Here is an 18,726-nt window from a genome sequence, read left to right as displayed (position 1 = left end):
TCGCGGATGTTATAGCGTTTAAATCCGCATCTGCAGTATCGCAAAAAATGTGATTCCCTTTTTTTTTAAAACCGGGAATCACCTGCTTCAACATAGCGCTAGGATGCAATACACCGGACTTTAGCGATGTAGGTCGTTCATGGGCGGTCCTTGGCCATTGCCCCACACCCCTTCCGTCTTTCCCGTCCAATCACTTTGGCGCATGTGTGCGAATGTCCGGGGGAAGAAGCCCGGGAAAAGTGAACCAATCAGGAGCGGAGCTGGGGAAAAGCTAGAAGAAGTACGGTCCTCCCCGCTGCGTGTGCGTGCAGAAAAAAAGTGTTGTTTTTATGCCGGCAAAGAGTGAACAAACAGGCTAGTGGGGACTGTCAGATGACGAAGCGCATATGGAAAACATGGATTATCAAGGTCAGTTTGGACGAGCCGTAAGAGGTCATTGTGGCTGCAAGTTCTGGATGTATTGTGAGGTGCTGGATGAAGGGGCAGTAGATTTCCTGTGGGTAAGAGGGGTTAATGCACTGTGGTCTTGTTGTCTGTTTGTAAATAAATCAAATACTGCAAGACTCCAGAAACCTCTGGTGACTCTTCCTCCACCAGGAAGAGAAACCCTGACAAGAACGGCCCTTGGAACCTTTTATCGCTCAGGGAGGACAGTGCAATGCACTGCAAGAACATCAGAGCTGTTTTCACCCCCTCTTTCATGCGGCACAGCTCCGGGGAGCATTGTTACGGCCCAGGACTGCAGAGCTTTATTGCAGAGGCGGAGACGGAGGAGCCTGGTGCAGCAGCAGCAGCAGCTCAGACTCCGAAGAGCTGCCTCTGGGCAAGATGGGAGCTGGTCCTTCTGTTTCTGGGATCTTCTGATTCCTGGTTTTATCTACCAAGGCCCAGAATGGGAGTGTGGAATTGTCCCCTAAGCCACCTTTCTCCAACTCTCGTCAGCCCCAGGCAGCATGGCCAAAACACCTGGAGGAAATCCGATGAGGGGAGGCTGCCCAGAGCAGCACTGCTGCAGATCTGGAATCGGGGAAGAGGGCCTGGGGCAAAGGGAAGGCAGGGTGTCCAGGCGGGGGTGAGCCCCAGCACCTTTTGTTTGGGGCATTAAGATCTGCCGCTTTGGCTCCAGTGGGTGCCATCCAGGGCAGGGTCCCAAACTCAAGAGGCGTAAACCTCATAGCAAAGCACTTGCCCACAAGAGCAGGGTTGCAGATGCAGCACAATCCAAACAAACAAAGGTTGAGCAGGGAGAATCAGCCGAGGCCCAAAGCATGATCTAGAGGAAAAGTCAGGCAACACTCCAAGGACAATATCTCAGGGAGTTCTGGCAAAGTGCAACACTGCAAGGGGGTGGGTAGAACAAGGAGCCAGAGACCTGTGCTGTTTCCAGCAGCATGGAAGGCTTACAGAGGAGACCATATATGCCCTGGCTGCCTGGGCCACACCCTAAGCACAGCTGCTGGTAGTGATGGCATTTCAGGATCCATTGCTCATGAGCCATGTGGCAATGCTATGTTGAAGTTCTTCGGCCTGGACCTGGACCTTTTGGTATTCTGGGGGGGGGCTTCACCTCCTGCTTTGCCAGCTCCAAAGGTTCTTCAGCAGTCCCCACCAGGGGGCTCCTCCAGGAGATCATCAGCACTGGTTCCAAGGGACCCTGCCTGTTCCTCAAGGTCCTCGCCCTGTGAAGGGTCTGGCTCATTCTCTGAGGATTCGGTGCCTGGTACTCCGCCAGGGCTAAGTGTGACCCTGCCTTGTTGTGAAGAATTATCCTGCTTTGCATCACAGTCAAGGAGGTTGCGAAGTCCTTAAAAGACTTGCAGTGCAGGCCAATGGCTCAAATGTACATAAAATGTGCCTATGCTAATGTGCATGCATAGATTCAAATTTAGGCCAGGTTTCAGAGGGAAAGCCACGCTGTAAGCAAAGGAAAAGAAGGGGGAGGAGCAAGAGACCCACTGTCCGGTGCAAACTGGCCCTCTGAGCCACCCCCTAACAACACCCCTGCTTGCAGTTTCTCTCTTCCTCTTTCCAATTTCTCGCTGTAGTGCGCCCCGGAGCCTGCCCCCTCCAAGCAGCAAAGAGCCAGTTGCTGGACTGCCTCTCCTTGACCTTTTGCGTGAAGGACAATGATTGCTCCAAGCCGAATGAGAAGTGCTGTTGGCTGAGCTGCGGTAGAGTCTGCATGGCTGTCGCAGGTGAGGCTCCCCCAGGGAAGAGCCAGGATTGGCAGGGGACGGGACGGGACAGGATGGGATGCACCAGGGAGATGGCTTGACATCTGAGCTGGGCACATCCGGGACTCCAGCAGGGAATTCAAGACTCCTTTGCCACTTTTGAGATGTGTGTGTGTGTGTGTGTGTGTGTCTGGGTTGGCAGCAGGGGGGAATAGAGAGGAGTTAACTTTTCTGTGATGTCCAGAGCAGAGGAAGGCAGTTGGTGAATGTCAGAAGGGGGGGAAAGAGTCCCTTTGCTGCACATAAGAGGCCACTGGAGAGAAGTGTTCCCTTCGCCAGCCTGAAAGAAGAAGTCATTCATATGGGGGTGAAGGAAGGAGGGACCTTTTATTATTTTGATTTTATTTTATGCATTGTCAAAGAATTGTTCCCCTGGGGTCCCTTGCCTTCAGCACCCCAAGGGGGGTTCTTTGCTTCTGAGAACAGTCCCAACATCTTTGGGTCTCTGCTTCTCAGGAAAACTCTCCTTCCTTCAAGACTAGTTCCCGGTAGGCTGCCACCACCTCTCCATCTGGTTTCTTTCTCTGAGAGAGGGGATCTGAGAGAACTACGTGAGTTCCAAGGGTATTAACCCACATTAATCAACAGCAATCAGTAGCGTCCAGCGATCAAAGACTGGATTTAGAATCATTAGCTTCAAGTAATACACACCAATTATAAATGGGTAGTTTATTTAAAAGGAAAGAAAGATATATACAAAAACAGAGCAGCAGTTGTTTTCTCAAAGCTAGTTGCCCTCAGCTGGGCTACCAGAGATACACTGGCATAACAAATTATATTATTATTATTATATTATATTTATAACAAAGGCGAGAGATTCAATACAAACCAAAAAACGTAACAAAGAGCTTGCTAAGATCCTATCCTCACAGTAGAATAGCTTGGTCCCCAATGGCTTTTCCCTGTCAAACTTTAGGCGAGTCGAGGTAGATGGAAATAGGGAACAAAAACTGAAGGAGTATCCTTCATATTTATGGAGTTTACCGTTTAACAGAGAGGAAACTTCACAAAAATGAGGGGATTGGTAAAAAGAAAGCTGAAAAACAAAGTCCAGAGGGTCACATCACTCGAAAATGCTTGGAAGTTGTTTAAAAACACTATATTAGAAGCTCAACTGGAGTGCATACCGCAGATCAGAAAAGGTACCGCCAGGGCCAAGAAGATGCCAGCATGGTTAACAAGCAAAGTCAAGGAAGCTCTTAGAGGCAAAAAGTCTTCCTTCAGAAAATGAAAGTCTTGTCCGAATGAAGAAAATAAAAAAGAACACAAACTCTGGCAAAAGAAATGCAAGAAGACAATAAGGGATGCTAAAAAAGAATTTGAGGAGCACATTGCTAAGAACATAAAAACCAACAACAAAAAATTCTATCAATACATTCAAAGCAGGAGACCATCTAGGGAGACAATTGGACCCTTGGATGATAAGGGAGTCAAAGGTGTACTAAAGAACGATAAGGAGATTGCAGAGAAGCTAAATGAATTCTTTGCATCTGTCTTCACAGTGGAAGATATAGGGCAGATCCCTGAACCTGAACTAACATTTGCAGGAAGGGATTCTGAGGAACTAAGACAAATAGTGGTAACGAGAGAGGAAGTTCTAAGCTTAATGGACAATATAAAAACTGACAAATCACCGGGCCCGGATGGCATCCACCCGAGAGTTCTCAAAGAACTCAAAGGTGAAATTGCTGATCTGCTAACTAAAATATGTAACTTGTCCCTCGGGTCCTCCTCCGTGCCTGAGGACTGGAAAGTGGCAAATGTAACACCAATCTTCAAAAAGGGATCCGGAGGGGATCCCGGAAATTACAGGCCAGTTAGCTTATCCCGGAAATTACAGGCCAGTTAGCTTAACTTCTGTCCCTGGAAAACTGGTAGAAAGTATTATTAAAGCTAGATTAACCAAGCACATAGAAGAACAAGCCTTGCTGAAGCAGAGCCAGCATGGCTTCTGCAAGGGAAAGTCATGTCTCAGTAACCTATTAGAATTCTTTGAGAGTGTCAACAAGCATATAGATAGAGGTGATCCAGTGGACATAGTGTACTTAGACTTTCAAAAAGCATTTGACAAGGTACCTCACCAAAGGCTTCTGAGGAAGCTTAGCAGTCATGGAATAAGAGGAGAGGTCCTCTTGTGGATAAGGAATTGGTTAAGAAGCAGAAAGCAGAGAGTAGGAATCAACGGACAGTTCTCCCAATGGAGGGCTGTAGAAAGTGGAGTCCCTCAAGGATCGGTATTGGGACCTGTACTTTTCAACTTGTTCATTAATGACCTAGAATTAGGAGTGAGCAGTGAAGTGGCCAAGTTTGCTGACGACACTAAATTGTTCAGGGTTGGTAAAACAAAAAGGGATTGCGAAGAGCTCCAAAAAGACCTCTCCAAACTGAGTGAATGGGCGGAAAAATGGCAAATGCAATTCAATATAAACAAGTGTAAAATTATGCATATTGGAGCAAAAAATCTGAATTTCACATATACGCTCATGGGGTCTGAACTGGCGGTGACCGACCAGGAGAGAGACCTCGGGGTTGTAGTGGACAGCACGATGAAAATGTCAACCCAGTGTGCGGCAGCTGTGAAAAAGGCAAATTCCATGCTAGGGATAATTAGGAAAGGTATTGAAAATAAAACAGCCGATATCATCATGCCATTGTATAAATCTATGGTGCGGCCGCATTTGGAATACTGTGTACAGTTCTGGTCGCCTCCTCTCAAAAAGGATATTATAGAGTTGGAAAAGGTTCAGAAGAGGGCAACCAGAATGATCAAGGGGATGGAGCGACTCCCTTACGAGGAAAGGTTGCAGCATTTGGGGCTTTTTAGTTTAGAGAAAAGGCGGGTCAGAGGAGACATGATAGAAGTGTATAAAATTATGCATGGCATTGAGAAAGTGGATAGAGAAAAGTTCTTCTCCCTCTCTCATAATACTAGAACTCGTGGACATTCAAAGAAGCTGAATGTTGGAAGATTCAGGACAGACAAAAGGAAGTACTTCTTTACTCAGCGCATAGTTAAACTATGGAATTTGCTCCCACAAGATGCAGTAATGGCCACCAGCTTGGATGGCTTTAAAAGAAGATTAGACAAATTCATGGAGGACAGGGCTATCAATGGCTACTAGCCATGATGGCTGTGCTCTGCCACCCTAGTCAGAGGCAGCATGCTTCTGAAAACCAGTTGCCGGAAGCCTCAGGAGGAGAGAGTGTTCTTGCACTCGGGTCCTGCTTGCGGGCTTCCCCCAGGCACCTGGTTGGCCACTGTGAGAACAGGATGCTGGACTAGATGGGCCACTGGCCTGATCCAGCAGGCTCTTCTTATGTTCTTAATTTTGTAAAAACATCAGTATAAAAGAACCAAGCAAGCAAAGGGGAACAGCAGTTAAAACCAAGCATAAAAACATTGGGTGGTGTTCAGCATTAGCTCTACTCAGAGGAGTTAATAGTTGATGTTAATAAGCATGATTAATTTAGGTTCATTCATTTCAGTAATCAGGACTTAGCTGAATGCAACCCATTGTCTATCACATACAACAAAGCCAGACTGAGGCTCTAAACACACTAGTCACCAGGTCAAAGCGTTTCCATTAGCCGCATCCGGAGATCAGTTGTGAAATCTCTGTGAAGCCAAATTTTTAAAAAACGCACTGAGTTGCTCCCACCAGGGTTTGCAGTAAAAGGGGGCTGGGGTTTGACTAGCATCACGTGCTCCCATTTTCAGAAAAGAGAGGTGGAGACACATTGGGACCGGCATTGGGACCGGCAGAACAGGGAGTGTGTCTCTACCCTATGACAGCTTTTAGCAATCAGCAAAAAACTGCACAGGAGGAAGGGGCGAACCACACTTCACAGGGCAAAGCATTCCATAATCTGGGTGCAGCCACTGAGAAGACCCTGTTTCTTTCCACATGCAAATGAACCTTTACTCTAGATGGGACACAGAGAAGAGCCTCTCCTTCTGATCTCAGAGAACTGGCAGGATGATGTGGGAGGAGCCGGTCCCTAAAGTGACTGTAATCTCAGCCAACTGGGACTTGAAAAGGTAATTGCCCACATTTTGAATTGGGCCATGAAGCAAATTGGTACCCAGCGTGGCTATTCTGGGGTTGGTGTAACATGACCCACCCACTTCCTTGCAGCTGCATTCTGGACCAATTGGAGCTTCCAGAGACTCTTTAGAGGTAGCCCCATGTAGGAATGGGGGAGAAATTCAGTTCAGCTTGCATTTTATTTATTTATTTTATTTATTTATTTAAAATATTTCTATCCTGCCCTTCTACCCTACAACAGGGCACTCAGGGCGGCTACAATAAAATAGCACACATATATAGTAAAATACACAATAAAAACACAAAACATTACAGTAATCAAAATGCATAAAATACTATTAAAATATATAAAATGCATTATACATACACATACAAACATACATACATGTGTATATGTGCACACACATATGAGGGAGTGAGAATAAAATAAAAGATAAGAATAAACGATAAAAAAAACTTAAAAGAGTGTCAGGCTGACCCGTCAGTCCCAACCAAAGGTTCTCCGGAACAAAATAGTTTTTACAGGTTTCCGGAAGACCATCAGGGAGGGAGAAAAGCGGGCTTCTTGGGGCAGGGACTTCCAACGTCTGGGAGCCACCATTTAAAAGGCTCTCTCCTGCATGCCTGTCAATCTAACTTCTTTCATTCCAGGCACACAGAGGAGACCAGAGGTAGAAGGTCTTAAATCCAGGCTAGAAACATATAGACGTAAGCAGTCCCTTAAGTACACTGGTCCAAGGCCGTTTAGGGCTTTAAAGGTCAAAGCAAGCACTTTGAATTGGGCTCGGAAACAAATTGGGAGCTAGTGGAGTCTATAAAGCACAGAGGTGATATGCTCCCTGTGCCGTGCTCCAGTTAACATTCTGGCTGCTGCATTTTGGACCAACTATAGCTTCCGAATTGTTTTCAAAGGCAGCCCCACGTAGAGTGTGTTACGGTAATCAAGCCTGGATGTCACCAGTGCATGTGTCAACTGTGGCCTCAGCTGCTTCCAGGAATGGATGCAACTTTTTTAATGCCAACAAAGAAGAAGCAAACAAACATAGGTATCTTGTGAAATGTTGCATTTCTCTGAATTGTGTAATGCACTTCTCCAAATAAGTAATATGTACAAACTGTGCATAAAACTACATATATTTGTGAAAACAACATACACAAATGCGTTAGATTAGGGGAAAGTGCTTGCAAAGAACTGTGTATATTAGAAGAAAATGTGCACTAAAATTCTGATGAATTTTCATGAGGACTCATAAAAAAAGAAAGAAATTGCAAACTGCAGAAATTTGAAGACCTGAATTTAATACTGGAAAAATAAGAAGCTGAAAGTGACAGATTTGTTCATCGTCAGCCTCATGTAGATTACAGCGCACTCATCCAACCTGGATATAACTTAGTCATGTGTTACCTTGGCCAGGTCTGACCTCCTCAGGAGTTGGGGCATCTGGTGCACCAGCCTCAGCGGCTCAAAGGCTCTCCTGGCCATAGGTACCACCACCTGGTCATCCAGGTGCAAAGCCAAGTCCAGGAATACTCCAAACTTGGTCCTTGACAGAGAGTCTTACTTAGCCCATCCAAAACAGGCTGAATCCCAATTCTCCTTCCTGATCTGGAGCGCCTCTGTCTTGTCTGGATTGAGGTACAATTTGCTCACCTCACCTGGCCCCTTACTGCTTCCAGGCAACATGAAAGTTATTTATTTATATACCGCCCCATAGCCGAAGCTCTCTGGATGGGTCACAGTACCTAAAAACACATATACAAATTTAAAACACATATTTTAAAAACAATTTAAAATGCAATTTAAACATTTAAAACAATTTAAAACACATGCTAAAATGCCTGGGAGAAAAGGAAAGTCTTGACCTGGCACCAAAAAGATAGCAGTGATGGCGCCAGGTGCACCTCATCAGACAGATCATTCCATAATTTGGGAGCCACCACTGAGAAGGCCCTCTCCCTTGTTGCCACACCCCCAGCTTCCCTCGGAGTAGACACCTGGAGGAGGGCCTTAGATGTTGAGCGTAGTGTATGGGTTGGTTCGTATCGGGAGAAGTGTTCCATCAGGTATTGTGGTCCCAAGCAGTGTAAGGCTTTATAGGTTAAAACCAGCACCTTGAATTGAGCTCAGAAACATACAGGCAGCCAATGCAAGCGGGCCAGAATCAGTTTTATATGTTCGGGCCGTCTGGTCCCTGTTACCAATCTGGCCGCTGCATTTTGCACAAGCTGCAATTTCCGAACCATCTTCAAAGGCAGCTCCACGTAGAGCACATTGCAGTAATATAGCTTGGAGGTTACCAGAGCATGGACAACTGAAGCCAGGTTATCGCTGTCCAGATAGGGGCGCAGCTGGGCCACCAACCGAAGTTGGTAGAAGGCACTCTGTGCCACTGAGGCTACCTGAGCCTCCAGTGACAGAGATGGTTCTATGAGAACCCCCAAGCTACGAAACTGATCCTTCAGGGGGAGTGCAACCCCATCCAGGACAGGTTGGACATTCACCATCTGGTCAGAAAAACCACTCACTAGCAGCATCTTAGTCTTGTCTGGATTGAGCCTCAGTTTATTAGCCCTCATCCAGTCCATTGTCGCAGCCAGGCACTGGTTCAGCACATTGACAGCCTCACCTGCAGAAAATGAAAAGGAGAAATAGAGCTGCGTGTCATCAGCATACTGATGGCAACACACTCCAAAGCTCCGGATGACCGCACCCAACGGTTTCATGTAGATGTTGAACAGCATGTGGGACAGAACTGACCCCTGCAGAACCCCATACTGGAGAGTCCAGGGTGCCGAGCAATGTTCCCCACGCACCACCTTCTGGAGGCGACCCGCCAAGTAGGAGCTTGTCATGTCTTTGATAATATTCTTCTCTTAGATGCTCCAGCTGTGGAGGAGCCCTTTGTGGTCAGCACTGAGGCCCAAACAGAGCCTAGAGTCACAGGTAGGTAAAGACAGAAAGGAGAAGGAAGAATGGACGGGGTTGCTTATTTTCCCTCTCATCCAGTAGGCCCATAACAGGACCTCTGTGGACCCAGCATATGAAGGACCCCATTTTCTTATCCTCCTCTCCCCCACACCTTCCCACTGAAACCCACCTCTTCTCGGTCAGGAACTCTGCTGTTGGAGCTCCTTTAGAGAGGGGCAGTGTTGCACCCTGTCCCCATGTCTTCCAGGTGCAGGATGCCAGAAATCTCAAGAACTACTGAAATATTAAGTGCTGGGGTATCCATCATCAGTTCCATTAGTTTTTTACTGTGATTTCCCATAGAGACTCCAAGTATTAGACCTCTTCAGAGAAAAACAGAGAAGCCAAAAGATCCACCGCCAACAGCAGGTAAGGAGGTGAAGAGGACAAGCGCATCAAACCCTGGTGCCCTCCAGATGTTTTGGACTACAAATCCCATCAGCCCCAGCCAGCCTAACCCATGCCAGGGGCTCCTAATAGCATCCAGGGGAGGGTGGAGAGTAAGCTCTGGGGCACAGTGCTGAAACCATTCCGTTCTTGAACATGATTCTGTTTGTGCAGTAAAACCAGGCCAGTGCAGGCAGTCATCGTACATCTGTCCAATAAAAACCATCACCCGTGAATGCAAGAGTGACAGTAACTGCAGTGGGACCATGAAATGCTGCCCCAGCGGCTGTTCTCAGAAGTGTGCTCCACCGGATACAGGTAAGGGGAATCAACGCGCACACCACACACACACACACACTCCCCTTCAGGCCTCAGGTCATGGCCTTCAGTGCCTGGCATGAGGAGCAACAGGAACCTTTGCTTAAGTTAACCCAGGCAATTTCAATTTCTCCAGACAAAATATTGTTCACTATGATTAAAGCATGAGGAGATTATGGAAGCCAAACTTACACATGAGAAAGTCTAGGAAACTATAATAAGAAGAGCCTGCTGGATCAGGCCCAAGGGGGCCCATCTAGTCCAGCATCCTGTTCTCACAGGGGCCAACCAGGTGCCCCCAGGGGAAGCCCCCAAGCAGGGCCTGAGTGCAAGAGCCTGCCGTTTCCAACAGCTGGTATTCAGAAGCATATTGCCTCCAACAATGGATGGAGCTACTTCACCCCCTTTCAAACCCACCCAAAGACACGTCCACAAAGGTTCTTCTTCTTTTGAGACATCTAAGTTAATTGGGATACCCAAACTACCAAAGGCCCGTCTGCTGAGAGAGTGACACTGCCGGTTGTGCTTATAAACCACGACATGCACATTTCCACACTACAGCATTGCAGTGTTCGTTATAATTTTATATAATGCCTTGACCTTCTAAGGAAGCCAGGGTGGCTTACAGTGATGAAATCATATCAATAACCAAGCAACAACATCAAAAAGAGAAACATCAGCAGAAGACAACTGGACAACATAGGAAGTTGCCTTATCCTGAGTCAGACCATTGATCTATCTAGCTCATTGTCTACACTGACTGGCAGCAGCTCTCCAGACATAGAGTTTTTTCCAGCCTTACCTGCAGATGCCGTTGGGGTTTCAACCTGGGACTTTCTGCATGCTCTACCATGGAGCTATTATGGCCCAATGTCTCAGCACGGGAAACGTCATGCTCAGGAGAAAGCAAAATACCACAGGCCTTGCTGCGAAAAAAGCCAGCTGTCTACTTGGCCTCTGTTTATTACCGATAGAGAGCAGCAGCAGCTGCCATCACAATTTTATTATTATTTATTAAATTTATTAGTCTCTTAAAAGCAACACAATAAAAATATTAAAAACAAAATAAAGCTAACACAACCCAAAAGCTAAAAAACACAATACATAGATAAGAGAGTTGACCAACCCCCCCCCCTTAAAGAGGCTGTCAGAAACCCTCCAAACATTAAGAGCCAAACGGCTGGGAGAAGAGGGATGCTTTTGCCTGGTGCCTAAAGATAGGTAATGATGGCACCAGGCGTGCCTCCCGAGGGACAGCACTCCATAAGTGTGGGGCCACCACTGAGAAGGCACGTTCTTGTGTCACCACCCTCTGCACCTCCCTCGGAGGGGGCACACAAGGAAGGGCCTCAGATGCTGAATGTAGGGTCTGGGTTGGTTCATATGGGGAGACTTTTGAATCTAGCAGCAGTCCAGAGAGAGTCAAAGGCTGCAGAAGCACCAGTTATGGAGTCAGTTCAAGTCCAGGGCTCTGATGCTGCTGCTGGAGATCAGGAGACCGCTGCACCTGAGGCTGTCAGACAGGAGCCCCCAGAAGAACCTCCCATATAACCAAGGCTGGTAAAGCCACACCCCAGGTCCTCACAGTCACCTTTCCCTGAGCCTGGAGAACACAGTGCCCAGTACCCACTCCAGCAGCTCATGGCACACACCAGGCAGCAGGCTACGGATAGAGGAGGGGTGCTTGTCTTCCAGCCAAAGGCTTGGCCCTTTAAGAGGCTGAAGTCTCAACCAGGGTGTGGAGCCTCGGAAGAGGTTGCCACGAGGCAGAGTCTGAAAAGGCCTCAATTGCTCTCTCCATTTGTAGGAGCAAGTTGCTCACTTGGAGCCCTCCATGGTCCTGCAAATCCTTCCCTGCCTGCAGGACCCTACATCAGATGTGAACATAGCATCAGCAGAGTGGGTTCATCCGGTGCTGAATTGTGACATGAGACCCCTTAACGCAATCTGTTCAGCTAGCTGACAATACCGTCCTTTTCTGATTATCTATACACTTCAAAAAAGACTTGAACCTGCCTTTGTCTTCCAGGTGCTCACTAGATATTTTAAACATCTGGAGAACAACAGGTTGGCAATAGGTCAAGGACAAAGCATTGTTCTTCAGTGATAACTCTTTGATAACATTTTGATAGCCAGTGAGAGTCATGCAACTCCTTAACGTGTCTGAGAGAATAATTCATTAATGGTTTCTTATTTACCTGTCATTTATCTGCTTTATATCTCATAGGTATTATGTCCAAGAACCCCTCTAACTACAAAGCTCATAAACAGCCAGCGGAACTTACAGACTGAATGAAATGAAATATGTTTTCACCTGGAACGTGAACCCAAACAGGAAATACAGTTATTATAAACATTGGCAATTTGATGCTGAAATGGAAGGGAATGAATAAAGTTTGGTATTTCATATGTCTTTGAAATGTCATAGTAAATAATCAAGAGATGCTAACTTTTGCATGGCAAAACTTGGAAACGCAGAATTAGCTGGGACCAGAGCCAGGATGAAGCCCTGCTGCTGCACCAGCTGTTTGCAAGATGTTCCCGTATATGTCATGCAGAACCAGACTGGCACCACCCTCACTGCGTCTGCATGAATTTCCATTGCCTTGACTCATGTAGTCACTTGACTGTGAGGCTGGTCTGAGTGGCGCTCTGAACTATTCTTAGCTTTTGAAGAATTGAGGCCAGAGTCTTAATCATGGAAATATTCTTTATTATATAAAGCAACTCACCAGCTTCTGATAGATTGCTGAAGTCTCAGGACATATCTACACCACAGACGTAAACTGGTTTAACATTCATTCCTGGAAACTTTAGTTCATTGTGGGCAGGGCTGGGGTTGATATTTACCAGAGAATTCCCAATGTCCTTTCACCAAACCATACTCCTCAGGACTCCATGGAACTATGGAATTTGCTCCCACAAGACGCAGTAATGGCCACCAGCTTGGATGGCTTTAAAAGAAGATTAGACAAATTCATGGAGGACAGGGCTATCAATGGCTACTAGCCGTGATGGCTGTGCTGTGCCACCCTAGTCAGAGGCAGCATGCTTCTGAAAACCAGTTGCCGGAAGCCTCAGGAGGGGAGAGTGTTCTTGCACTCGGGTTCTGCTTGCGGGCTTCCCCCGGGCACCTGGTTGGCCACTGTGAGAACAGGATGCTGGACTAGATGGGCCACTGGCCTGATCCAGCTTCAGGCTCTTCTTATGTCCTTATGTTCATGACGGAAGCTGCAACCTCTAAGCAAGCGTAGAGACACTCACAATGAGAAACGACATCTCCACGGTGAGTTTCCTGCCGCCATCCAGTCATATCATGTAGCAGATCTCACCAGGTGAATCCTGCCCATGATACAGTGAGTCTTCCCACCCCCAATCCACATAAATGGTGGCTGCCAATGGGCCCTTGGAATAGCTCTCCGCATGGGTGTATATAGTGGCAGCTGGTGCCTGCTGCATCCAGCAGGGCTGCTAGAAAGCTTTGGAGGTGTGCCCAATGAGGCCACAGGGTTGTGGCCAGTTCTGGTTTTCTCCCTTGCAAAGATACTGTGGACACCTACACATTGGAGGTGTACAAATAGTTAGCATCTAACTAAACTGATAAGGATCTTGCTTTGGTGCAGAAGGGACCCCTGCTGTCACAATTGCTTCTCTGCTGAGAGAAAAGTTGTGTGACCTCCATTTTCTCACTATCCTCTTTTGCAAAGGAACAATGGGCACTTAAACATTGTGGTTTTGTTAGTACTCAGCACCTGTCTTACCTTGGTTCAGAATTGGGTCACAATTTCGAATCTGGGTTCATGCTACAATAACTATGCATTACTCAGAAGTAAGCCTCACTGATAAGTACGATAGTATTGCAGCCTGGATTTGTTAGTCTTAACGGTGCCACATAAAGATGGGGAAAGATTATTCGACTGCCCCAGCTTATTCATTTATACATCTTCTTTCCAGAATATGGAATAAGGTAGAGGGATATTAAGTGGACTAGGAGCTGGGACATCAGGGCTAAAATGATCAGTCAGCCATGAAGTTCACTGTATGACCTTGGACCAGTCACTGTCTCTCCACCTAACCTACCCCACAGGGCTGCTGTGAGGATAACATGAGGAAAAGGAGACCTATACTCCTTGCAGGAATGCTGCCTTGGCAAGGAAAGTGTGGCAGATGTTTGCTGTAGATGCCTTCCACATGGACATTCACACTGGAAGCTTTTTGCTAGGTGGCCTCACCTCAGGGTCAGCTGGGGCAGCTTGCTCCTTCTCAAGCATTTCCACCAGAGCCACCAGAGTGTGACCCATGGAAAAGTCTTCTTCCTCATCAGAGGGTCCTGGAAAGGGTAAATATGCTGCTAAATGTTAATTAGCAGATCCAATCGGGGCCAATGCACAACATGCCACAATCCTGACCTATGTATCAACCTTCTTTGGATTCTTCCCCCGGTTATGTTAGTTCAGCAGGCAACTCAGTGGAACAGGAAGGAGAACACAATCAAAAACTCAAAAATACAACTGAAACAAATCTTTGGGTTACTAAAGTACAATGCTTGATGATATTATTAGAACATGCAACGACAGGCAGTATCAAATGAGAGACAGCAAAATGCAATGTTACAGCAACTCGAAGCAACATAGGCAATGTGTGCATGAATGTGATGGTGCTCTAGAAATGATAACATAAAACAAGAGTTTGGAAATAGAACTAGATAATAACATGAGATGAGTTAACGACATTAGGATAACAATTGAAAAAATTATTACAGAGAGCATGTTAATTATTAATTTGAGAAACGATAACAAATGATGGCTTTCTTATAATTAATTAGTCCACCTAACTTCCTCCAGCGCACTATTTAATAGTTCCTAAACTACTATGATAAATGAAAAGCACAGTTACCAAGGAATGTAGAGGGTCAGGCCTGTTCGGGCCTTAAAGTCTTCGGCATATTGTCAAGAATAGGAAACCAAGCAGAAGAACCAAGTCAAAATAGCAAACAGGAAAAATAATCTGAATTCCCCCCTCTTTCACCTGAAAATGGAATGAATATTTTATACCAACCAGCAAACTTAGTCAGGAGGTATAAATTATCCAATAAATTTACATTGATTTCAATAATTGTGGGTGGAATCCCATAATATCCCCATAATAAGCTGGGCTCCTGCTGGGAGGAAGGGCGGGATATAAATCAAATAATAAATAAATAAATAAAATATGCAGTCCATGCGTGGGCTATGAGTTATCATGATCCATCTGGGAGGGAGACAAAGGGGAGCGTCTGAGACCTGCACTGGTGATATTCCAAGCAGTGTCCTTTTGCGCAGTGGCACCTCAACACACGTACACGTTATTCTTTCACGTAGATATCAGACAGCTCTGCACTAGCTTCTCATGAGAAGCCCTTTCAAGACGGGAGCAGGAAGTGGCAATGCTTGCAGACATCCAAGCAATCCAACCAAAAATGTCACACACAGCACAAACGTGTCATCCGCCTTGGTCCATCATGGCTGCAGCATTGCTCTAGCCTGTGCGTCCACTTTTAATCTGGCTGCCAAATGTAGACCATAGACAGGCCGTGTACAGGCCCAAAACAGACCAGATTAACAATAAAGCTCACTTAGTCATCATCATCATCAAGCTTTATTGCCTAGCCATGGACCATTGCAACATACATAAACAAACGTTCAAGACGTACTTTAAAAACAGTAAATAAATATAAGAAGAACATACAACAATACAACTCAAGTTGGTTATCTTTAAACCCCTCTAGGATGTACTCGGCAATTTTTCTGACTGCTTTGCCCGTATCTTTTGTGCCGCAAGGGCAAAAAGGGCAACCCTATGGGTAACCGAGAAGTCCTTAGCTGCTAAGAGGAAGGCTATGGTGTCCTGCAAAGGCCTCCCTTGTGGCAATGACAGCCAACCGCTCAAAAATTTGGTCCGTGGATGAGAGTATAAAGGGCATTCTAACAGATAGTGGGGTAAATCCTCGACTACCCCAGAGCCGCAAATGCAGAGTCGCTGATTCCACAGGAACTGTTTATAGCGTCCAGCCATCACGGCATTTGGCATTGTCTGGAACCGCAATGCGGTAAAAGCTTGCCTAAGATTAGGTGACATAGGATAGGCCAAATAGGTCGTCTGTTGATGGTCCTGTTTTATTAACCCAAACCATCTAGAGAATTTGGAATTTATTATAACCAATCTATCTAACCAGCCGCAGTGCCCAAAAATTACTTCTTTCAGCCGTACTTTGTCATGTACGACTGGGTCAAGTGGAGAGATATGATAAGAATGGTATAATTCAGTTATTCTGTCACGCCAGAATTTATCCATAAAGCCTGAGTTACAACATGCTTCCAGCAATGGTTTAGATTGGGGATTTTCCAATGATTCCCAAAATTTAAGCAGGGCGCAATGAATATGGGCCCTGATTGGGGCAACACCTAGCTCAGCACGGACTAATGCCGCTGGGGTACCAATAGGCAAATGCAGACGTTTTTTCAAAATACCATTTTGAACAGCCTCAAGAGTGAGAAGCAACAGGCTCTCCCATCCCCAGACTGGAGCGCCAGATAAAATCTGTGGGAGAACTTTACTTTCATACATTTTCAGCGCAGGGGGAATAAGGTTGCCTCCTGTTGTCCTGTAAAAGCTCAATAATGCTCCACATGCTCTAAGTGCGGCAGCTTTAGAGTGGGCAATATGTTTTTTCCATGAGAGGTTATCCTGAAAAAGAATACCCAGGTATTTTAAAAAGCGGCATTGCTCAATTGGGTGCCCGTCCATTGACCAGGAAAAATTGCAGTGCCTCTTGCCGAAAACCATAACTTTTGTTTTGGAATAATTGATTTGCAGTTTTTCTTTTGTACAATAGGCACTGCATTTCGTAAGTAATCTCCTTAAGCCGTTGCACGTCATGGAGAGTAAAATCATATCATCCGCATATAAGAGTATCGGGACCTTCCTTTTCCCTAATGCAGGGGGAAGAAATTCAGGGCCCATCAGTTCGGTGACTATATTATTCAAATATAAATTAAAAAGAACAGGGGCTAACAAACATCCCTGCTTTACTCCCTTGTTAACAGCAACAGGATCTGCTAAGGAGCCTGAATTTCCCACCCTAACTCTTGCATTGTTATCAGTATGCAATTCTCTAATGAGGAATAAGAGTCGTCTATCAATGTTGGTTTTAGCTAATTTGTCCCACAGCATTGATCTATCAATAGAGTCAAAAGCTGCCGCCATATCTATAAATGCAGCGTAGAGATGTTTCGTTGGGTCTAGCATGCATTGTCTTGCAATGAGATAAAGAGTTATGCAGTGATCTATAGTGCATTGCCCTTTCCGAAAGCCTGCTTGTTCAGGGAAGATGATTTGATTTGTGGCTTCCCATTCTTCTATTTTCAATAGAAGATATTTAGAATATAACTTAGCACCTGTGTCAAGGAGGCTAATAGGCCGATAATTACTTGGATCTTGCCTCTTTCCCTTCTTATATATAGGAACAACGATACTCTGTTTCCAGCCTTCTGGAAAAATGCCAGTATTGTTTAGTTGTGTAAACAGTTTAGCTAAAATGGGGGCCCACCAATCTGGAAAGTTTTTTAATATTTCCGGGGGCAACATGTCCTCGCCCGGCGCTTTACCCATGCTCAGGGCAGATATAAGTGACTTGATTTGTGGAACTGTGACTGGAGGCCAAGTGGGGAGGGAAAGCTCGGGGGAAAAAAGGGGAGCCTCAGAAGTTACAGAGAGGGCATATAAAGTTTACTAAAATATGCATGCCAGACTTCAGCAGAAATCTGGTTAGGGCTGAGGGGTCAAGTTGTTTGCAGCCCTTTGGCCACTATTTCCCAAAAAAGGCGGTCATTTTTCTTTGTCACCGCCTGGTCTAATTGCTGCCATTTGGACATAGCATACTGGTCCTTTTTCCATTTTATTAGAAGCTTATAAGAGGAGCGCATTGACACTAAGTGGGCCCAGATGAAATTTTTGGGATCTCTAATTGCTCGCCTTGCGTAATTTGACAACTGTCTCTTAGCATGTTTACATTCATGGTCGAACCAACTATTGCTCGAAAACCACGAGGTCAAGAATTGCTTGTTCTGAGTTAGCATCAGTCTAAAAAGGGGTACGATGGATTGATATAACTGCAAACCATCCGATTCTGGGTCCGCCAAAATTTGTCTGATGGATAAAGGGAGGTTGCTGGCCAGATAGCATGAAATAGATGATTGTACAGAAGTGGACCAACGGATTCTCCATTCTGCGACTAAAATTCCCTCCGCGCTTGTTTGAGCTGTGGGGAGAATAGGATGCTGGAGCCTCAGAATCATTAGGAGGGGAAAGTGATCGCTATCTACTCTATTAATTATATCAAATTTAGACACTGCCGATGTAAGAGCATTGGATACAAAGATGTAATCAATAACACTGGCTCCCCTGCTAGTTAAAAATGTATAAGCTCCTTTAGATCCATCTATAGGAGATCCATGCAGGCATTCTAGGTGAAACAAATGAAGAAGGTCTGCTAATCTGTTGCCTTGCTTGTTAGATGATTGGTCACCTGGTGCCCCTTTTGGGGGCTGGCTTCCTTTGGTAGCATGATGTGCCTCAGATAAGACGCAGCTACCACTAAGGCAGACCTGGAAGAAAACAAGGCCACAAATATATCTATGGCCAATGAAGGGTTAACGAGGGAAACCCAAAAACTGGAGCAGAACGTACAGTGGGACTGACTCCTGAGCAGCAGGCACCGACAAATCACTGAGGC

The 18,726-nt window shown here is 45.9% G+C and overlaps 1 protein-coding gene across 2 annotated transcripts; it reads left to right on the top strand.

The window, feature by feature from the left end:
- Nucleotides 1–257: 257 nt before the first annotated feature.
- On the top strand, nt 258–12,333 carry LOC133386932 (WAP four-disulfide core domain protein 5-like). Of its 2 annotated transcripts, XM_061630747.1 has the most exons (6): nt 258–408; nt 2,046–2,195; nt 9,159–9,224; nt 9,552–9,617; nt 9,810–9,953; nt 12,181–12,333. In XM_061630747.1, the coding sequence occupies exons 1-6, from the start codon at nt 387–389 to the stop codon at nt 12,243–12,245; spliced, it is 513 nt and encodes a 170-aa protein (XP_061486731.1). In that variant the 5' UTR covers nt 258–386; the 3' UTR covers nt 12,246–12,333. The 2 variants fall into 2 exon arrangements, with proteins under 2 accessions (XP_061486731.1, XP_061486732.1); XM_061630748.1 differs by lacking the exon at nt 9,159–9,224.
- Nucleotides 12,334–18,726: the final 6,393 nt, after the last annotated feature.

Source organism: Rhineura floridana, chromosome 6, assembly GCF_030035675.1.
Source record: "Rhineura floridana isolate rRhiFlo1 chromosome 6, rRhiFlo1.hap2, whole genome shotgun sequence".
Classification (NCBI taxonomy): Eukaryota; Metazoa; Chordata; class Lepidosauria; order Squamata; family Rhineuridae; genus Rhineura; species Rhineura floridana.
The sequence above is the reverse complement of the archived record's forward strand: the minus strand, read 5'-3'. Positions and strand labels throughout refer to the sequence as shown.